Source organism: Camarhynchus parvulus, chromosome 10 (genome assembly GCF_901933205.1).
Source record: "Camarhynchus parvulus chromosome 10, STF_HiC, whole genome shotgun sequence".
NCBI classification, from domain to species: domain Eukaryota; kingdom Metazoa; phylum Chordata; class Aves; order Passeriformes; family Thraupidae; genus Camarhynchus; species Camarhynchus parvulus.
Window position 1 is genome coordinate 16,776,926 of NC_044580.1, and position 20,957 is coordinate 16,797,882.

Below are 20,957 nucleotides of genomic sequence, written 5' to 3' on the forward strand. Positions count from 1 at the left end.
CAACAAATTAGAAATTTAACATGGTGCTAAAAAAAAATAATGATCTAACTGAACAGAAGAAAAAGTTAATGCTATCAAACTTCATTTAACAGAACAGGGAGCTCTCCCACCCCTCCCTTCACATGGCAGCTACACAGCTTAAAAATCACATAGGTCATGCTGTAACCTGCTTTCTCAAGGCAGTTAAAATATGACCAACTTGCAATCCCCAAAAAGGGCTGTAAAGGTATTAAATTACATATATGCAGGTGCTGTGGGGCTTTCCAGCCATGAGCTAACTAGACTGAAAAAAGAACCTTCCTCTCCAAATACAAGGTAAAACACGTGGGCTGGCGCCAGAGACAAGGTAATGTAGTTTAGGCCTTATCAACCAAAAGCACTTGCACCAGAACACAATTTAAGGCAAATGCAAACCAAAGTAGCTACACCAGGAGGAGTTCCTATGTGAACTCACTTTTCTGGTGAATTGGATGCTTCTGACTCGCTTTTATTATCACAAACCCAGCCCAAGCAAGGGAAGTGTCCTTTGTTCCACGAGGGCAGCGTTCACACGGTATTTATTGTCTCCAAGGCATCACAGCACAATAACCATGGAAAAAGAGAACCAAACACCCCTGTGATACCACTCAAGATGAGTCCCTCCTCAAACAAAACATCCTTAATGCACACAGGTGAGAAGCTGCCAGATAAACAAGGCTAAGCATGGGAAATCAGAGCTCTTTAGGCACAGTCAACCACTAGAACTCCAGGAGTTTCATTTCTCTGAAAATACAAGGGAAGTTTGAGGATAAGATTTTCAACATATCTATGCAGATGTTCTCATCAGCAATTGATGAACCTTACTGTAAAACAGTAAAAATAAAAAATAAAATAACCTAAATATATATATCACTTGTTAAAAAGAAAAGAGCCAACAGTGGTTTACTTCCAGCCACTTCCCACACTTACATTCAATGTGACATTTCAGCCCATACTGTCTCTTTTACATTTACATACTGCCCAAAACATTGGATTTCCAACCTCATGCACAGTTTTTAGACACTGCCTAGATGCACTGTGGGTGATGAATGATGAGCAGAATTCTGGTGAGCAGAACAGTTCAGGTATTTAACCAGCCCGGCTCTGATAAATTCTATTGCTTGGCAACGGCAATTCCTGTCACCATATCCACTTTCATCAGAAGAGCACTAGAATGGCAGAGCAAGCAGGAGAATTACTATTCACCCTCTGGTAGGTGCTTCTTGGGAGCCTGGGGTGCAACAGGTTACCCTGATGCATTTCTAACAAATTTCCCCATGAGAAAGCAGTGGGTCCAACAGGGTGAGACAAATAAATCCATGGCACCTTTCATTCAGCAGCTCCTCATCAGGGATTACCTACTCCACCCCCCTTCTCAGCCAAAACTGGGGGGAAGAGTGTTGCAAGAAGGGTGTTGCAAGACTTTGGGGGGAAGAGGATGCAGGAAGTTGCAGGAGATGGGACTAGGGACAAACCAAGCAGCAATATCAAACCTGCATGCTGCTCTAGGCACTCCCAGCTGCAGGAACCTGCTCCCCTCACTGGGATGTGCAGCAGCACAGATTTATTCCAAAAGACAAATCAAGGCAAGGCCAAGATGGAGAGCTCAAGTCTTCATCACTGTTTTTACCCTTTACCTTGTATACACACCCCTCTCCTACCTAAAGGCACAGATGAAGAACAAACACTTAATCTAACTGTACCCAGCTCCCTGATATTATTTCACTATTTGTTCTGATTATGAAGAAGATAATGTAAAAAATTAGAAGAAATTTGAGTCAGAAAAGATGGATAACATCAAGGAGAGAAAAACAACTGAGTAAAGGTTTTGCTTTGTTTTTATAGTGGACATCTACAGAGGGATGTACACAAAACGAGATTTATCTCAGGCACACAACTTTAAAGTCATCATTAAAATTAGCTTGTTGCATTCACCAGGAAAAAGGAAATCTAAATGCTTTTCTAGGTTTAACCTGAACTGATTCTTGAAATGCACCATTTTTGGAAAGATCGCTATTTCAAAATATCTCATCCTCTCAAAAAGCAATTTTCATCTTGGGCAGGGGGACACAACACACTACAAGTTTTCAGACTCAGATTTTCTTAACTGCAATGGAACTTAACTGCCATGACCTGGTTGATAGAATTAAAATAAAAATATCCTCCCTGGAGGAACTGTGGAATGAGCAACTGCTGTCAAAAGTGGTTTAGCACTAGAACACCTGGAACTTCAGCCTGTAAGCAGGTGTGTTTCTTTGGTAAAGTATTAACAAATGTGCACTATTTAATATTTAAATTATTGTAGAAAATATATTTATCATTAACCTATAGTAAGAAATCTTTCCTTAGAGAACTTTGATTAAAAATTAAACAGTGAACTTTATCCACTGCAACAGATGAAAGGAGGAACTAGACAAAGGGAAGCAAGAAAAACCACATGAACCCTGTAATACACTACTAAATATATAAACCTAAGTGATATATTTTTTAGTTTCATTGCATTCAGAAACCTTTTTATCATGATAACAATTCAGACACTTTACATTCTCCAAGACAGACAAAACAATATTAGCTGATCTCAATGGCTGCCATCCCTCAAACAGAGGGACCATCCCAAAAAATAATTCTGAATATCTGATGACAAGGAAACTGACACATGGGCAGAAGCTGCTCACAAGACTTGAGAATTAGGCTACATGACTGCATCAAAGCAAACCTCTCTCTGGACCCAGACTACATTCAAAAAAACTCTGGTGAGACTGTTTCCTTCGGACACAAAGGAAGGTTTCTCCAAGCTCTGAAATCCCACAAATAATTATAGAACCCCACATCCTTCCCCACCATCATCAACAGCAAAACCAGCTGCCAATCTGGGAGGTAGAAGAAGAATCTAATCTCCACTGTGCCACTACAGCCACCCCAAAAAAGGCATTCTTCTGCCTGTAGTTTTGATTTGCCTGCCCAAACAACATGAAGTCCCATCAGCCAAGCAGCTCCTGCCAACACAAGCTGTGCTGCCAGGGCGGGTGTTCGGTGGCACAACCGCGCCGGGTAACAGTGCCACATCCACGGCCAAACAGCTTTAAACCCAGCCAAAGAAAGAAAAATTAAGTAAAAGGAGGGGAAAAAAGCACAGGTAAAAAGGATTTGGACAAAAACACCGTCCTTTCCAGCTGCCAGCTTGAAGGTGAACTGGTGTGGGAGCAGAGGTGACGGACAGCCCTCGGCCTCGCCTCACCCGTCTGACAGCTCGGCTGGCCCCTGCGCCGCTGTTGTGAAAGAAAACCACGGTATTTGTGCAAGGCTAGTTGGTTCCATGTTAAGAAAACACATCTGAGCCGACAGTGCTTTGCTTTACCACATGCCAGCTTCATTCAGCTTCAGAGTCAGAAACCAGGACTCGGTCTCCTCATTGCCTCCACAGCTAACCAGCAATTTAGGACACAGACAAAGTCCTGAACTCAGAGCCACCCCCGATCCGTGAAAGGGCCACACTGCCTTTAACAGAAAACTTCCTAGTCCCCGTTGGAGAGCATGAGTGCCCAAAGAAGGAGGTCCCTAAGTGACAGGAATGCCTGTGTTGGGTAACACTGTGTAAAGATGTGTACAATGGAACAGATAAAAACAAAGAAATACAAAGAAAGAGCCCAGGAAGCAATCTTTGTTTTGGTGTGAACTGGTGCACACCCATGCTGGAGAGGCGAGAAACAGGAATGGGTCTTCATGGAGACCATTAATTTATTAAAATGTCACAACAAAAAGAGAATACTGTGACTAACAGACCCTGGGAGTTCCAGGCAGCTAAATCAATCCAAAGGATGATGGTTTATCAGAAAGGAAAGGCTGGTCAAAAGGAAGTAATGAAGCAGATATCCATCAAAGAGCAAAAAGCAGGTCTGAACACAGAGCCAGAATCAAGACTGCACCAGAACTTACAAATGAAGTGTAAAACATCAGACTTGGCAAACCTGCTGCCAAGGAATTATTTACCACACCACGATCAATATTACAATACACACAGAGACGAGTATTTTTATCTCAACCTCCATTTGACCCGGTGGGAGCTACAGACACATTCTCACACTAATTCAAAGACTTCAAGGAGAGTCAAGATGGGGAAAAGAGTTGGAAGCATTTCAGGTTCTGTCTTATTTCAGCCCGTTTTCACTGAATCATACCAAAACTATCTGAGGGAATAGTTAAGAATTGATTTGTGCTACCCAAGACCTGATCAGTAAAGCAAAACATTCAAGGATCACGGGAAGAGGTTTTGTTCATGCACTGAGCCAAATCCTGGTTGTGCTGTCAGTCCTTTCAAGCTCTTCCTTCACTGCATCAAAAGCATCTCTTAAAAATTTCTCTGAAAAGCCTGGATAAGTGCCTGAACTTCCAAGATCTATTCTCTATAGCCTTGAGCAAGAGTGATGGGAAATAAGCTTTCCTTCTCAATAGCTACTTTTAAGTTGTTTTGTTTTGTTTTTTTTAAAGGCAACCACTACTAGACCTATTACAAATTTGGAAACTGAAGCTCAGAAAATAGGGAAGGAGGGGAAGGCAATGGAGGGAGGAAGAAGTCTGATTTTCAGACAATCAACTTGAAAAATCCTTACTTCAGTGAACTGGCAAATAATGTTAGACATCTTGCTTCTGAAACACAACCCTGCTAAAGGGAAAAGGGTTAATTATATCCCTTATGCTCCAGAGTATTTCAACAGGCTATGAATTATGTTCTTCTGAAGGGCAAGTTGTTCTTTTATTTATTGTTTAAAGCAAAACATAAACACAAAATGTCCAACCCTAAGGTGGTGATTACCACTTTTACTTAAACAGAAATGCAGGGCTGCAGGCTTTCTCTGCTATAAAGCTTTTAAACCTGTTCTGTTCCTCTGACATTTTCCCCCCTCACTCTTCTCTGATAGAGATCACAAAAACAACTAAGACATCTGACATACAGGAGAACATCCTGCTGATTAAGAGAAAACAAGAGCACATTACTCTTGAGAGGATACAAAGCATCACTTCCTAATGCGTTCTACTCTGTCAGCACAACAGGCATCTTGTCATTTCAAAGGGAAACTGGTCATATTGATTTTTCCAAAACACAAGTATTATAAAAATATTATACATTTAATTGGTCTTAACAAAGTGCTCTTGTAGTGGGCATATCAACAGAGACCCTACAAGGCAAGATACAAGGTACCAAGGTGTGGCTGGGAGTATTTGAAGATCCTCTGCAAGGGGCAGCATTGAGAACCGCCAAGATCGCTCCTCATAAAGCTTCTTGCAGCTCCTTTAAACCTCAGTTCGACTGAGAGGTGTCTTTAAAGTGTGGCAACTCTTACTCCTGAATTCACAACACTCTGAACAAACATCATACTTTGCTGAAAACCAGTGTCCTTTCCACGCCTCACCAAATTTCAACCATGCAACTCAGAGCTCCATGTTTGCTCAACTTTTTCTAGAGGAAAGGAAAGTTCTTTACACCCTCTCAGAGCAATTTATTCCTCTCGTTGTTCCCTTGCAAAAGCCAGACCAACTGAATCAGCTCCTCTGACTGAAAACCGCACACCCTGCCTGTCAGGAAGCCGGCAGGATTTTTTTTTCCTGTTTTATTTACAAATTCAAAAACTGAAATCTTCTCAACAGGGTCAGCCATCCCTTCTTCCCCCCATTCCCAGTTTTTTACAATCCTTATTATGGCAACACTGAGGAAAATTTGTACATGTTTTCCGAGGAAAAGGTATATTTCTTCTTCTCTTGGTTCTTTATTTCTGTTTTAACACAGTATATCAGAGTGTACAGCCAGGACAAGTTTCAATGGTTCAAAGACCATCTGAAAAGTTAGGCAGAACACAGGTTGTTATTTCCCCTTTGAAAATACCCCTTTAGAAAAATTCTTTAAAATCAGAATTTTGTGAGGGATGCAGCAGAGGAGCATCCTCCCACCTCCTCTTAGTCCTCCAGGGAACTAAACTAAGTTCTCTCTTCCTGAAGTGATAATTCAAGGCTTCTTTATAGCTTGCTCCCAGTATAACTCAGAACAGTGTACATCCTCCCTTTCATTTCTTCCAACAAATCCCCTTTCAGCAGAATTTACTCTCACATATGCAACGTGGGCAGAGTCTAGTAATGTGACTTAATAGTTCCTAACCAAAGAAAAAAAAAAGGTTTTGCTAACAGTAAGTTCTAGGAAGGAAAAAAAGAAATTTTAAATCTTACCTGCACTTACCACAGTGTTTCTAATTAGTATCTGTCAAAAGAGCATTTCCATCACAAGAAAAGAACAAAGCTGCAGAATGACAGATGAATTGACATTCATCAAAAGGTAATTGCAAACAACAACAGACACACAGAATGTTGTGTGTCCCACTCCACTGCTGCCCCTGCATCCCCCCTGTGCCACTGAGCCTCACTGAGCCTCGCTGAGCCTTGCTGCAGAGGAGCCGGGCACTGCCACAGCACGGGGATCTCAGGGGAGAATGAACGGTCTGAGCCAAGCAACAGAAACACAGGTCAGTGACAAAGAACCCCAGCACCGAGGAGACTCATGAAAACTTTAATCTTCAGCTTCTATCATTAGCCACTGAAGACACCTCTTCCCCCCACCTGGCTGCGGGGTGAGCATGTTTAGTGTGAGGATTATCATTCCTCGGAGGTAACTCAGCCGGCCAGACCATCACACGCACACCTGTTCTCACTGCAGACATCCCTGTCCTGACACCCAGGGCAGCGTTGAGTTACTTCAGAGAGAGTCACTTCCACATTCCACCCTCAAACTCTCCTCCAAGAAGTGATCAGTCACTCTCAGCTTTCACACTTCAGTAATTTTGGAATCAACAGGAAATGGAGATCAATTGTGATTTTACTAACTCAATAGTGACTCATCATTCAACTCCCTGTAGCCTTCGAATTCATCTGTGAAGAGACGTGATAGCGAGGCCAAATTAAAAATAGCAAATCTGGCTCACTCACAATTAACACTCACTTGTCCATCAGATTTGTCCCAGATTGCGAAATTTTTGGGATTGCGACATTCTGACGGTTTTGCGTCAGATCCCAAACGCACTCACAATGTGTCTTTCTCAACTCAACCAGGAAAAATAATCAATGGCAACATTTATTATATAAACCAACCGCACCACACCCTCTAACATCCATCCTCGCTCAATTTGAACATGTCTAAATAAGAGTTAACTCTGCCCATCAGTGTCCCCAGCTACTGACAACGAGTCTTCTATTCTTCATATTATGAAAACACTCTCAAATCATTAATTTCTTTCTGCTTACACAACCTTCAAGCCAAAAAAAAACCCCCACATTTGCATGAAATCGAAAGTCAATAAAAAACAATTATTTCATTTACAAAAATAGAAAATCATTTTATATAAACCACTTAAATGCATTCTTCTAAAAATAAACTTAATTACAAATCTAACATGCAACTGTAACAGCATATATTAGGGCAAATGCCTACTGTAATTTAAATAAAATAAAAATAGTAAGCATATAATTTACACCAAAAAAAAGTTGGGACTGGTGAATTTGCTGTTCAGCGCTCTCTTGGAGCCACCCTTTGATGAAATGCTCAGAGAGCTTTTACTTTCAACAGCCACTTCTGCAGTGCCTCATTTCGGTTTACTCCAATGGTTCAGTTCAACGAGCTCTTAATCCCAAATTAAAAAGGACTCCCTGCATAGAAACCTGTGAAACAGTCAGTGGGCAAGATCTATGAACTCTAAACTTTTGAGAAACAATGACAAACTATTTTCTCTGTTTATTTTATTTTAATCATGCCTCTCCTTCACACTTGGAGTTTTAATTAAGTCTTAAAACCCAGATCTTCTGCATTTCAATTAAAATTCCATTTTCCATCCAAATAAAAAAATAACACAAATGAGAAGTAATCTACCAGAAAATACATCATTTGCCATTTTGTCACTTAAAAATGTGAAAATTAAGGATCTGAGCCAATGCATCCAAGGCATCTAATTATTTACATGAATTTGTAGAAACACATTGCTATTCACTAGCAAAAAGGTCTGTACTTTCAAAAATGGCTGTTTGTGAATCAGAGTTCTAACAGCTGTCAGTCACTAAAAACATCCAACTAAAAATATGCAAAATGAGATTAAAACTGTATTCAGAGTGAGCTCTTCCTGCTTGCTGCTATAAGTCACTATGAAATCCATTTACTTCATCTCAATAAAAGAAAAAAAATACATACTAGTAGTGCTGTGAGGCCTTCACACTAAGGAAGAAATAAACTTTGAAGGACAAATTGGATCAAAATTCAAAGCATTTTCACCAGAAAGTTACAAAGCCACATGATCCCATTCCCCTGGCCTATCGCAGGTCACTTCCATGAGAACAGAGGGGAATGCACACAACCAGCGTGTGCAGACATCCTAAATGGAGCATCCCTCCCTCCCCCTGCAAAAATAAGAAAACATGACATGGCAATTACATCCTCAGCCCCTTCATTCTCCCCTTCTCCCCATTAAACAGGATTCACCTCCTCCCATGTCAGCAGCTCTGGGAGGAGCTGCAAGGGCCCTGAACACAAAATCGAGGCACCAGACACTGGGAACAGGGACGGTCATGCTGAGCTCAGAGCAGTGTTTTGGTCCTGCAGTGAACAAGGGCTGTAGCCACACGTGCAACAAGCAGGAAACACTGAAGAGCTGCACACTTCTGTGAGCAGCTGCTCCTGAAAGGAGAGAAATCCCCTGGAATGAACAGAGAGCATCCCAGCACATCCTCACAGCGAGGCCGAGCCACGCTCAACCCACCTCAACTTCTGTTTCGTTCTGGCTGCACATGACACCAGGTAATGTTCACAGCTGCCTGCGAAGACCTGGGTGTATTTTTAGTGCAATATACTATCTCCTTATCAGTCAGCTGATGCCAACACCCCCATCCTCACACTTCTGTTCAGAGTACAGTCATAGAATGCCTGGCAAGGAGCAGCTTCCCAGTGAAAGTGCTGTCACCTGGATGACAGAGCCACAGGAGCATCCCAAGTCACATCCCTGCTGCAGAAACTAAGCCTTTAACCACCCCCCAAGGACAGCACTTTCTGTATTTTACAAATGGGGAGGGAAATACAGACACCCGGAGGAGGAATACAATTTCTTCCCAACCCTTCAATACTGGCAGCTCCTGAAGCACGAGATGTGATCACTCCCTATTTTAGCATGCATGACTACCAATGCTCACACAAATTATCTGGTTCCTTTTAAAATCCAGTATTTAAAATTACAGTATTTAACTTGAGGCTTTTCTATCCAACTAGTGGATGGATAAAGGTGAATGAACCAGTAACAACATCTTGCTGCAATTTATTTGCTTTGTTAAAAGGAAGACCCTTGCTCTGAATTTATACTTTTCAAATCAGTATTTAAACAAAATCAAATCTGGAAAGAAAAACAAATGTGAAACACAACTATGCAGCATTGTGATACAGCATCTGATTCCCACATTCCAACTCTCTTTCCCTTCAACACTGCAATGTATTACAGACAAACTTAAAAATAAAGTCACTGATAGCAACTACAAAGACACCAAGAAAATCCTCCAACAGTGTTGGCTTAGCCAGTGGAATGTGTAGTTATTGTCAACATACTATCACTTTCTTTCATGAAAAATACTGGAAATATCTTTTTGCCAGGTTAACCAACTCTGACTTCAATCTCGCTGACATTTCTTAAGTAGAGCTGAATAATTCCATTCATATGCAAATGGTACAATAAATCGTGAGTAGCAGCATTTGCAGCTCCCTCACAGAGATGAGCATTTACTCTCTCCAAGTCTCATCCACAGTGATGCACCCAAAATTATATCAGTCCCTAGAGGTACAGCCCCAGCAATTTACAGAAGGAATATTTTCAGCCTTGATGTTGGCTGGGGTTTTTTTTTCACTTTGTGGGGTATTTTTAAATATTAAGGAGATGAAAGAATCGAGAACTGAGATTGCATCTGTTGCCATCACAATTTAACCACAGTCCATGTATTTATACAGTGGAATCTCCAAAATAACACTGCATCTGTTAAGATGACAGTGATTTTCCATGGGCTGCGCTGTGCTGTAGCTGAGTTACTCCAAAGCTGTCACTTTTGAAGAGCTGATTTCGATCCACCCCAAATTCTTTCTGTAATCTTCCTCAAACATGTTGAATTATAAAGCTGTTGTGTTCCCCAGTGTGGCTTGGGAACAACAAAACCCTCATACATCTCATCAGTGGGCATTTGGCACTGAAGCCTCACAGCTAATGCAACATGTTTATTTAAACAATGAACTGCCCAAAGAGCTGCACAGCCCGTGTACAAACAGATGTGTGTTTCATGTGTGCTCTGCCGCAGCCCAGAACCTCCAGCACACACACTCCACTGCACTTCTCTGCCTGATTCCTGCAGGACAACAACTGCACTGACTTGGAAGGGCCTTTGTTCCTTCAGAACCACAACCCACCTAAGAATATCTAAGCTTGAATCTTAAAAAGAGACTCCCTCACCAGAATGTGAACATTCGATATGTATGTCATGCCTCTTGTTGAGACAGTATAAATGAAAATATTTGTCCACGTAGTCAGCCTACTCCAGTGTGACAAAAATATAAACATTTTATTAGCAGTCACACAAAAAAAGAAACAAACAAACCTTCAGTCACTCCCAGGCAGGACCCTGGCAGGCTCAAGTCAGTCTCTAACCAAGCCAAGTCTCAAGTTTGAAATAATAAACTTGCTTTTCTTACACCCCATTGCTACTCTTTTCTACAGGGACAACTGCAGAGACCCCAGCTCCACCAAGGACATAGCTGCAGGGAATACCAACATCACTCAATAACACAAAATCTCCATATCCAAGGTGCACAAGCAACAGGACTAACAACAGACCCTTTGACTTTTTGCATCCTCTTGCACATACAAGTGGTCACACACCCTACCGGCCTTCAACTTGCCCCAGTCTCCCATCTCTCAGGTCTGAGGAAGAGGAGCAAAGTGCACAGAGTAACAGAACTTACATGTATCTCTGAACACAGGTGGACATTCACTCATTCCATACATCACAAGAGACAATGTGTTTGCAAGGGACCAATAAATTTACATCCATTTCACAAACTAACAATCTGACAAAAGCTTCAGCCACAATGAACTGAAAGATGATAACTGCAACCAGTACAGCATCACAAGCTGCTTCATCCTGCTGGAGTTCAGAACAACCAGAGAGAAGCAACAGCTAATCCAGTAGTGGAAGTCAGGCTCGATCACAATTCCAGTGGGCTCCCCCTTCTATCCAGTGGAACTCTGAACTCTTAAGAGTTTGTCTCATCACCCTGTTGAGTCTCTCTAAAGTTGGTTCTCAGCTGAAAGAAAGGTAGAACTACCTGAAAGCTTTAAAAAAACCAATCCATGTAAGTCCAGCAGTATTTTGGAGAACAAACCAAATCCCCAGTGGGACACATTGAATTGACTAAGGAAGACAACAACTTAACTACACGTCAAAAGTCCCAAAAAAGAGAAAAAAAGAACACAATAAAACTAATTTCTGCCCTGGCAGAGGATAGGGACAGGGCAAACAAGGAATTTCCATTGCCACTTCAGCTCTTCACACTTCAGCCAAGTGTTACTCTGAGGCCAGCTGAGCTGAGTGAACATGTGTCCGCTCCTACGGCGCAGGGCTGGTTCCTCACTCCCTGCCCAACATGAACAGAGTGCACTCTTCAAACCTTTCAAGGCTGCTCTCACACTGACATACCAAGGGGATGTGAGAAGAGCAGCAGGGAAGTAAAAAATACTACTTGTAGAAGGTCAAAATGTGGAGACAACTCCAAACTGAAGCCAATGGAAATAATAAGGAAAGCAGCCCAGCGAGATCCAGGATAAAGCCCTTCCCTGCAAGCACAAGCCAACTCTCTTGTAAAAAGTTGGTTATAGACAGTTTCCAGGGGCAGCTGTCACCAGATCTTTCTCCAAAATGCTGTATCCCTTTGACTAAGGCTTGAGATTTGAACTATCCCTGTCTACAAGAAGACCTTCCACTTTCAGAAAATCCTGCAATCATTTTTACGGCTGCTCTATCACACATCATTATGGGGGCTTTTTCCCCTATCCCATAAATTCCTTCAGGAGCTTGCTTCTCAAACATAATGAGCTGCCTGTCTACAGAATCAGGAAAATGAGCACTGAGTCAATTTATGTTTGGGGAAGCCGTTTCTGCATCCAAGAGACCTGGAATTCTCTTTCCCCACCAATAATGCTCTCCAAACACAATGGCTCAGCTCTTGCAAACTCTTCCTGGAAGACTTCTCAAGCTGAGTACCACGATCCATATGGAGATCAGACACCGGGTCCCACTAAGTACAAGCACCTTGCTAGAACAGCTCTTACAAACCCACAGCAATGCTAACAGAGAAGAGTAAATAAAACAAAGCGATGCCACCCTAACCTCAGCAACACACAGCAATCAGCAGACACTTTCAACTGCTGTGCTTAAACTTCTCATCCCATAAATGCTCTCCCTGTTTCAGCAGAAATGTGTCTGTAACTAAAAACAAAGGGAGCATCTTGGTCCTCCCTGCAGCTTTGTCTCATCTGTCTCACACAAGAACTGCCACTACACCACGGTTTGAAGATAATGATGTACTCTCACTTGAGAATCACACACTCAGCTGCAGTTACCTACTGTATTCCAGTAGTAACAAATGGGAGAGATACTTCAAAGAGCACATTATCCCAGCTCTAATTTATGCATGCTCCCTCTTACCATCAAGCCATTTATTTTAAACCTGTCAGATATACTTGTAACATAGCATCATGAATAATTTAAAAAGTAATCTGTATAAACCAAGTTTATAAACTTAACAGCAGGTACAGTACCTTTCATTCAAGCAGACTGCTCTCTGATAAAGTACAAGAGATCTTTGACTACTTCAGCATGTATTCATTTCATGCATTCTGAACTTCAAAAAATTCTTCTTTCCTGCCTCCAATCAAACCCTCTGCTATTTGAACAGCATTGTGTAAAGAGCTCACTTAAATGAGTAGTGTAATAATTTGCAAATTGTTCATATTAAAGGCAAAAACTACAAAGCTGCTGGAAACAGTCAGTAAAAATGACCCATCACCAATTCAACAGCAGGGGATAACCACTTGTGTAAAGTTTGCCTCTGTCATTAAAAACTCTTAATATTTCCTGCATCTGCCTGATGCTGTCATTTTCTGACACTGCTCCCAGCATAGGCAGAAGGGATGTTCAACAAAGAACTCAAAAAAAAGCCCACCTGTTAAGAGAAAGTGTTTTGATCAGTTGATGCTCACACTTCCAAGTAAACAGAGCTATCTTTACAGCATGTAATGGCACCAATAAGGGGTTGGAGATAACATTCCCTGACCCGTCACAGAGCTATTGCAGCAACGTGTGCCTCGCTGGCAACACAGGCAAACAAACTCATTCGGCCAGGGGACCTGCCCCAAGCACACCTTCACAAACAAAGATTCACCAAAGCAGGACACACACACCAAACTTATAAACTATGGTGGCAAAGCACACTCACATGCAGTGTGACTGTTTACTGCTTTAAAAGATTTATTTGCATCATGTACACTTTTCTGAAGTCAGCAATGAAACAAAGTCTTACAACCCAACCTGGTCAGCACTTCAGTGACAGTGAGAATTAGTGCTCTAAGTTATTATTAAAATGACTTTGTGCTGCTGCAAAAGTGTGCATTTGATATCCTACCCAATTATTTACTGGTGGATTTGGTCCTCCAAAGGAACAAACTTAGTACTTTATTGGGGTGCAAGATCCATTCTCCTGAGATAGGTCAAAGAAAACAGTCTCATTGAAAAAATTCTCTGGGAAGTTGCTGAAATACACAAATGTTTGTTTCTGCTCACACCATCAAGTTTACCAAGAAAGAAATAGACTAACTGGAAATGTACAAGTCTGGACATTTCAAAATAAAAAAATAAATAAATAAATAAATAAATAAATTCTGTTACATTAAAGTTTAGGAGTCGTATGCAAATCAATCTGTAAATAAAGAAACAATTTTGCTTTTCAGCACATTTTAAACAATCTCGTGCCACAACAGCAACTTCCTGAGGATATCAACACTGAAGAAGTTAATTGGCGTCTTGCAAGATATCCTAAGGGAATGGCTCATGTTTTGCATTTGCAAAGGTTGGAAAGCAAAACTTTCAGTGATAAGGGCGAGTTAAACCTTCACAACACACCCGGGTTTGCCAGAATGCATCTCCTTAATTAATTAATAAGTCAAAGTGTTATCAAACTTAATGAGCAAAACCAACAAGTCCTGTCTAAAGGAACCAGAATCTATCTTTGAGCTTGAGGACTCGGTACAGCTGTTTGCAGAGCACAGAAACATATGAATGAACACTGTGTGCTGCTGATCGTTTGCCTGTCCTCAAAGTTTCTCTCAGACAGTTCTGGACACAAAAAAAGACAAATATAGTACTCCAGAAATCAGTCCAGATTGTACCTGTCATGACTTGGCTAACAGCGAAAAAAAGCAGCCCAAAAAAACCACACACAAGACAGGCTGGCTAACAACCACCAATGTGTCTTCATCAACTGCTGTTTGTTGAGTTCTGCTTTTGTACAAGAAAAAAAAAAAGAAAGAAACTATTCTTTTTAAGTGGTTTTCATAAATCATAAAAACTAATCCAACTAACCTACACAAAGAAGCTGTCTATACAATTTACAGTGATAGAAAAATTATACATGTCAAATAGATCAAAATACTAAAACAGTATTTCTACCTTTCAAACACATCACTGCATTCCCAAAGTCTTTCTGCACACAAACTCTTAAAAGCAGCACGTTCCATTAGCACCAAAGCCCAGAAACCTTAAAAGCTCAGCTCTGTCAGGAAGATCCAAATTAAACTGCAACTACAAATCTGCAACAACTTTAATTATGGGACTCCCGAGACAATTACTTAAACTGCAGCTTTTTTTTTTAAATTTAGCATCCACAATAGTTTTCAATAATAAACTGCAGTTTACCCATTCCTATGTACGCAATCACACATAAATAAAAAACAGCTGCTACTTGATAACATCCGAAAGCATTTCCAAATGTGAAAGCTTTACACTGAGATCCAAGTAAGAATGTATTTAATTTCATAAACAAAAGTTCCAGGAATTTTTTCAGTTGCCATCAGCTTTTCAAGTACAATAATGCTCATGAAGTTCATTAATTTAACTACAGATAATTCAAATAAATACATTAACTTCTAAAAAATAATTTAATTCAGCACAGTTTGTAAGTTATGAACTTTAGAGCCATTACAGATGATGAGCTAGATAAGTTGTTTGCTGTGTGGGATCACAAAGTTAACATCCAGTGTGAGAAAAACAGGTTTCCTGCATGTGTTATTGCCTCTCTCTCTCTCAAAGTTCAGGACCATAAACAAACTTCTCTACAACGAAGTTTGCGGTAGCTCACAATTCACACAGATGGAATATACACACAATATAATTAATCATTTAACAAAACTGCCTCTTCTGCTCTCACTGAGATAATCGTTCCAGTGATCACTGGTAAAATCTACCTCAGAGTAAAAACAAAACAAAAATTACTGGGGAAGAGAAAAGGCATTAGTTAAACATGAACTGAAATTATCCTTTAAAGCTAATAGTTTCAGCCCTGAAATGGATTTTAATTTTAAATGTTAGATGCTAAAAAACAAATTCTCCTCCAAGATCTCCTTAGTAAATTGCCAGTTTAGCAGAAAATTAAACAAGATTTGAAACAACTTCTCCCATGGTAACACATACTGATAGAAATTAATTATTTACCAATGAAGACAGATTCAAAAATCATCACGTGGATGCTCTTTAACATTAGATTTTGTGTGTATCTTTCAAGATGAAAACAATTTCAGCATCGCTGGCGTGTGCTTTAACTATACCCTAGAATTAGTTTGGATGAAAAACACGTCAGGGAAAAGCTGACATGAAAATTAACACAGTAGTTGATCATATCTGAGCAATTTCCCTATTAAACCAAATAAATCATGTCTTCTGTTGGGCTGAAGTCAATCTAATTGATCTGTCTTCTTGCTCTCGGCAGCCCCTTCCTTCCCTCACGTCTCAGAACATAAACACTAAGTAAAATTTTCTTCACTTTACACACACAAAACCCCCCAGTGTTTCTCCCTCAAATGTTGGTTCAACACTGAAACCTCCAACACACCCTCTTTCCACACCCATCCCTCTGCTTCCCCACGTTCAACACATTTTGCCTGATATTAGCTAAGTCCCTTCCATTTCCTAACCCTCTCAGTTTCTGACTCACACAAGCCTTTGCTCCAGTTCTGGTTTGCAAACCAGAAGTCCAACCCAACACAATCAAAAAATGGTCCAGGTACTGTCTGGCTCACTCTCCCTGCCCCGGACTCCTGGCACCATCACTCCCTGCACGCTTCCCTCCTCTCCCCTTTCTGCTGCACCCCCCTGATGCCAATTCCTCACTGGCTCTGGCATTTTCTGCTCACAACCTCAATTACAGCAGGAATTATCCAACTCCCAGTTACCAACACTCCCTAACCACTGGGTGTACAGGAAAATGCTGATGCAAAAGCGAGGTGTGTGTAACGCCGACACTCAGCAGGTCATGAGGGCTTTACTAAGCAACCTGGGAGAGAGATTAAGCATCAGCATGAGCTACTGTTCATTATCAGAAACACAACATCCAGCCTGGATAGACAAACAAAAGCTCAGCGCTAACATGAGCAGACCCATCAAGATATCCATCAATCTGAAGTATTATCACACCTAAAACTATTATTTTCCTTCTAAGTGTTTAACCCGTTCCCTCCTAGACATTCCCTCTGTAAATACACAGAAGGCTGAAAATCAAAACCCCCATCATGCTCTAGGGAGAAAAGGAAGAAAACACCGTGTTTATGCCTCATCCTAAACCCACCCCCAGCATCAAACAGCCTCCAACAGTTGTAGCTTTACACATCAAACGCACGGGTACAGCACCACAAACTCTAGCTTAATGAAAGGTCTTCTTATTTCCATTTTTGTGCCATTCTAACACAATCTCAGGGAATTCTCGGCATTTTTAATGACTTTTTCTGAATCAGAAGCTCTCCGCTGAAGCTACCTGCATTTTAAAGAGGTTTCTGTCACATAACTACACACACATTTTATAGAATTTAGCATTAAAGGGATGGGTCTCTCCCCTCCAGTTGCAACTCCTTTGTATTCCTATTTAGGAATGCCTTGCTTGTTTGACCGAAAATGGAAGTGCCTTTTAGCTATGACACAGTATATATGAAAAACAAATAAAAATTAAGATTAATCTTCCTTCCACTATTGTGGGGAGAGAGAAGAATATGAAGAGATGTAAAACATCTGCTCTGGAGATCATTTTTCCCCCTAACAGCAAAATTCTTTCAGCAATAACTCGTGAAAACAAAGGCTATTAAACTGTAAACTACAAAGACAATCGATTAGAGGCAGTATTCAGCTAAGACAAGTTTTTCAGCATATCTTCCCATATTTAAATGCCTGGATCTTCTTCAGAAGATATTTCATTCAGGATGTTCATTTTAGGTGAGTGGTAACCACAAACACTTCAGAGGACTAGAACCTAAAATCCTAACATACTCTTCCTGCATTACTTCATTGCCAGAGCTGGGTGAGCATTTTTATTTCAAGGTACTTTGTACCAGGTAAGACAAGGAAAACAATTCTAAGTGTGTATCCTAGCAGTTTAAGAATGCACCAAATCTCCTCCTCCTCCTCCCACTCTGTTTCTCCACGCTACTGGATACTTCATAAGCCCTTCCCTGAAGAAGGGCACGGGGGTTTTGTTTCTAAACTTAATGATTAATCTTCCCTCTTGAAAACAGCTCTAGCCAAAAAGTTCAACTGATGGAAGTAAGACTGCAGCTCTCCAGCCTCGGCTGGCCCAAAAGCCTAAACTGGGCCTTAATTTGAAAGGAGTTAACAGGCATTTACTGCCTAGTGAAACATAATTATTACTCAACATGCATTACAGGCTCCGTCTATGTGCTTCTTGCTCACTTATCTTTTTTTGTGTACTTAGCCTCACTGCCAGTGCATCCAAAGAACTTCCCTTTCTTTTCAATCTGAAACCACTACTTTTAGAAAAGCCCTCCTGCCTCCTAGATTCTTTCCCTTTACATTTAAAATGGAGAAATTTGATCTCCTCGTTCCTTCCCTCCAACAACGCGTATCTTTTTGAAGGGGAGAGGCACACAACAGCAGCTCTAGAAGTGTATTGAAAAACACACGGCAGAAGAAATTAAAGCATCAGGATGCAGTACAGGAACATCCCTGCTTCTGCAGACGCTGAAGGAGAGGGAGCACTGTTTAAAATGGTTGGGCTTCAAGGCACATTTACCATCTCTCCGTCTACAGAGATACTCCAGGAAACAAGGGAAGGCTAATTTCATGCAAGAGATCCTCAATCCAGCGTGAGCCCGACATACCAGGAGAAAACCGATCAGCCCCGGGATTAATCCGGTGATGATTGCAGTGTAATCAATGGCAGCGCAGCCCTCCCTGCCCCCTCGATTCCCCCTGCGCCCGAGAGGGGCGGGCACTGCAACACAATCACAGGTTGGAAACGCACAAAAACAAAGTCGGGGCTCTGGCAGCTCCCGAGCGAGGCGGGCGGCCGCGGGGATGGGCTGAGGGTCGGCGGCAGGAGGGAGCCGGGCCCCGCACCACGATCCGCGTTCTCCCGGTGCTCCCGGGGAAGCGGCTCGCACGCTGCTCCAGCCTCGGCGCTGCGTGCCACACGGCCGCTCACAAAAATGCATCACCCCTAAGATCGCAGCCCGTTCGGCCATCAAACCTTTCTATTTAACCACAAACGTAAAGCGTCAATGCGCGAATTAATTCTTTTCTTCTTGGTTTTTTTTTTTTTTTTTTAATTAAAGGCAGCCTGTGACCTTTAGATTGCGGGATGCCGCCGTAATTCCGCACCCCGCGCACAGCGAGTGGAACCCCTCCTCGGCGGTAAAGCGGCAATAAAAGGCAAGGCGTTCATTTCCAGGAATTCCTCACTCACTACGGCAGGTTATTGCATACAGCCTCTAAATATTGACAGAGATCAAGCTCCTTCCATGCGGGGAAAGCGAGCGGAGTCCTTCCCAGCCCTGCGAGTGTTTACTACGCAGATCGCAGCCCTGGCTGCGGCGTCTGAGCGCTGCCCCGCGCTCGGGGGGGACACAAAGGAGGGGCACGGCCCCCTCCGCCGGGCTCGGGGCTGCGGCGCTGCCGACCCGTGTGTACAAGCAGGCAGCCGCCTCCCGGGAAGGAAGGCGGGCATGGCAGGGAGGGAGACGCGCAGCCCCGGGTTGTTAAACGTGCTCGAGGAGCAGACGCGTAACAGGAGGAAAACACGCAGAGCCCCGCGGGCAGGGGCGAGACCCGCTCGACGCCGCGGCGGGAAACGGCGCGAGCCCCGGGAGCCCCCCTCAGAGCCACGGGCAGGGAGCCCCTCACACGGAGCCCGGTACGAACAGGGAGCCCTCACAACCCCCCCAAGGACAGGGAGCCCCTCGCTCACAGCCCAGACACGCAGGGAAGCCCCTCACGCACACACACACACACGGCGAGGGAGCCCCTCGCACAGGGAACCCCCTCACACACACAGGGAACCCCTTCACACACACAGGGAACCCCTTCGGCAGCCCCCTCACACACACAGGGAGCCCCTCACACACACACCCAAACACAGGGAGCCCCTCACGCATCCGCACACGCAGCGAGGCCCCCCCATCACCAGCCCACTCACACACATTCATACAGGGACCCCTCCCTCACATACACGCACAACACCCACATAAACACACGCACATTCACAGAATAACCCCCCACACACACACACAGGGAGGCCCCCACACACAAACACAGAGACCCCCTCACGCCCCACCCCCAAACACACACAGGCAGCCGCCGCCCTCGCCCCCTCTCCGGCAGCCCCTCACTCGGAGGCTCCCTCACCGCGGGGTCCCTCTCGCACCCCCGGGCACGCACTGTACTCACTTTCCCCATTTGTTGGCCACAGACAAAGTGCGGCGAAGACGAGCAGGAACCCCCAGACGACGGCGAGGGACCCTCCTCCAGCGCCAGACTTCATTCCTCTTTCTTTAATTGGACAAAATCCCCCTTTCCGAAAACAAAACAAAGCAAAAAGAAGTCCAAAATTGTTCGCTTTCTTTCCTCTCCCCGTCCTCTAAAAATAACGAGCGGCGGAGGAGCAGCGGGGCAGGGTAAATAAATCCACGTTGCCTCAAGAAATGAAGGGAAAAAAAAAAAAAACCACGACCCTTCGGAGCGGCAAACCGGAGGGTTGTTGAGGTCCCTGGGTGTTGATCTTCCGGAGCAACCACACCAAAAATACACAGATATTCACGATGTATTAACGGCAACAACAACAAGGCATGGAAGCCCCGGGGCGACGCTGTCTCCGGGGCGGCGGGGAGGGCTCGGGGCGGCGGGCGGGGGGCGCCGCCGTCTCCCCTCAGCGCTGGCTGCGGTGGTACATCGTGCACAGGAGCCGCAAACACGAGGCACATCGGGGCTGGCAGTCGGCATCTTCAACCTCCATTTTCAAACACCGCACACACGCACACACACAGAGACACAAAAACTGGGAGGGCCGCGGAGGGAGGGGAAGGGGGGGGGCGCGACCCAGACAATCCTATTACAAAACAACAACAGCTCCGCCGTCCCCCCGCGCGGGGACGGGGCTGCCCCGGCGGGATCCCCGCGGCTCCGCTCCCCGCTCCGCCGGGGAGGGTGGGGGGGACACCCCACGCACAACCACCACCCACAACAACACCGCCGCCGCCACCACGAGTCCGGCTGCCTGCAGAGGCTCGAAATGCAGAATTTGGGTCGAAAATGAATTAAAAAGGCTTCCCCCC

The 20,957-nt window shown here is 43.5% G+C and overlaps 1 protein-coding gene across 2 annotated transcripts in view; it reads right to left on the reverse strand.

Annotated features, from left to right (window-relative positions):
- IGF1R (insulin like growth factor 1 receptor) overlaps positions 1-20,606 on the reverse strand; it is a 171,129-nt gene extending 150,523 nt beyond the window's left edge. Inside the window, exon 1 of one of the 2 annotated variants that reach the window (XM_030955067.1) lies at positions 20,074-20,606. In XM_030955067.1, the coding sequence (XP_030810927.1) occupies positions 20,074-20,167 (94 nt within the window). In that variant the 5' untranslated portion in view covers positions 20,168-20,606. The remainder of the gene's footprint in view (positions 1-20,073) is intronic. The other variant, XM_030955068.1, reaches the window with a different exon arrangement.
- Positions 20,607-20,957: the final 351 nt, after the last annotated feature.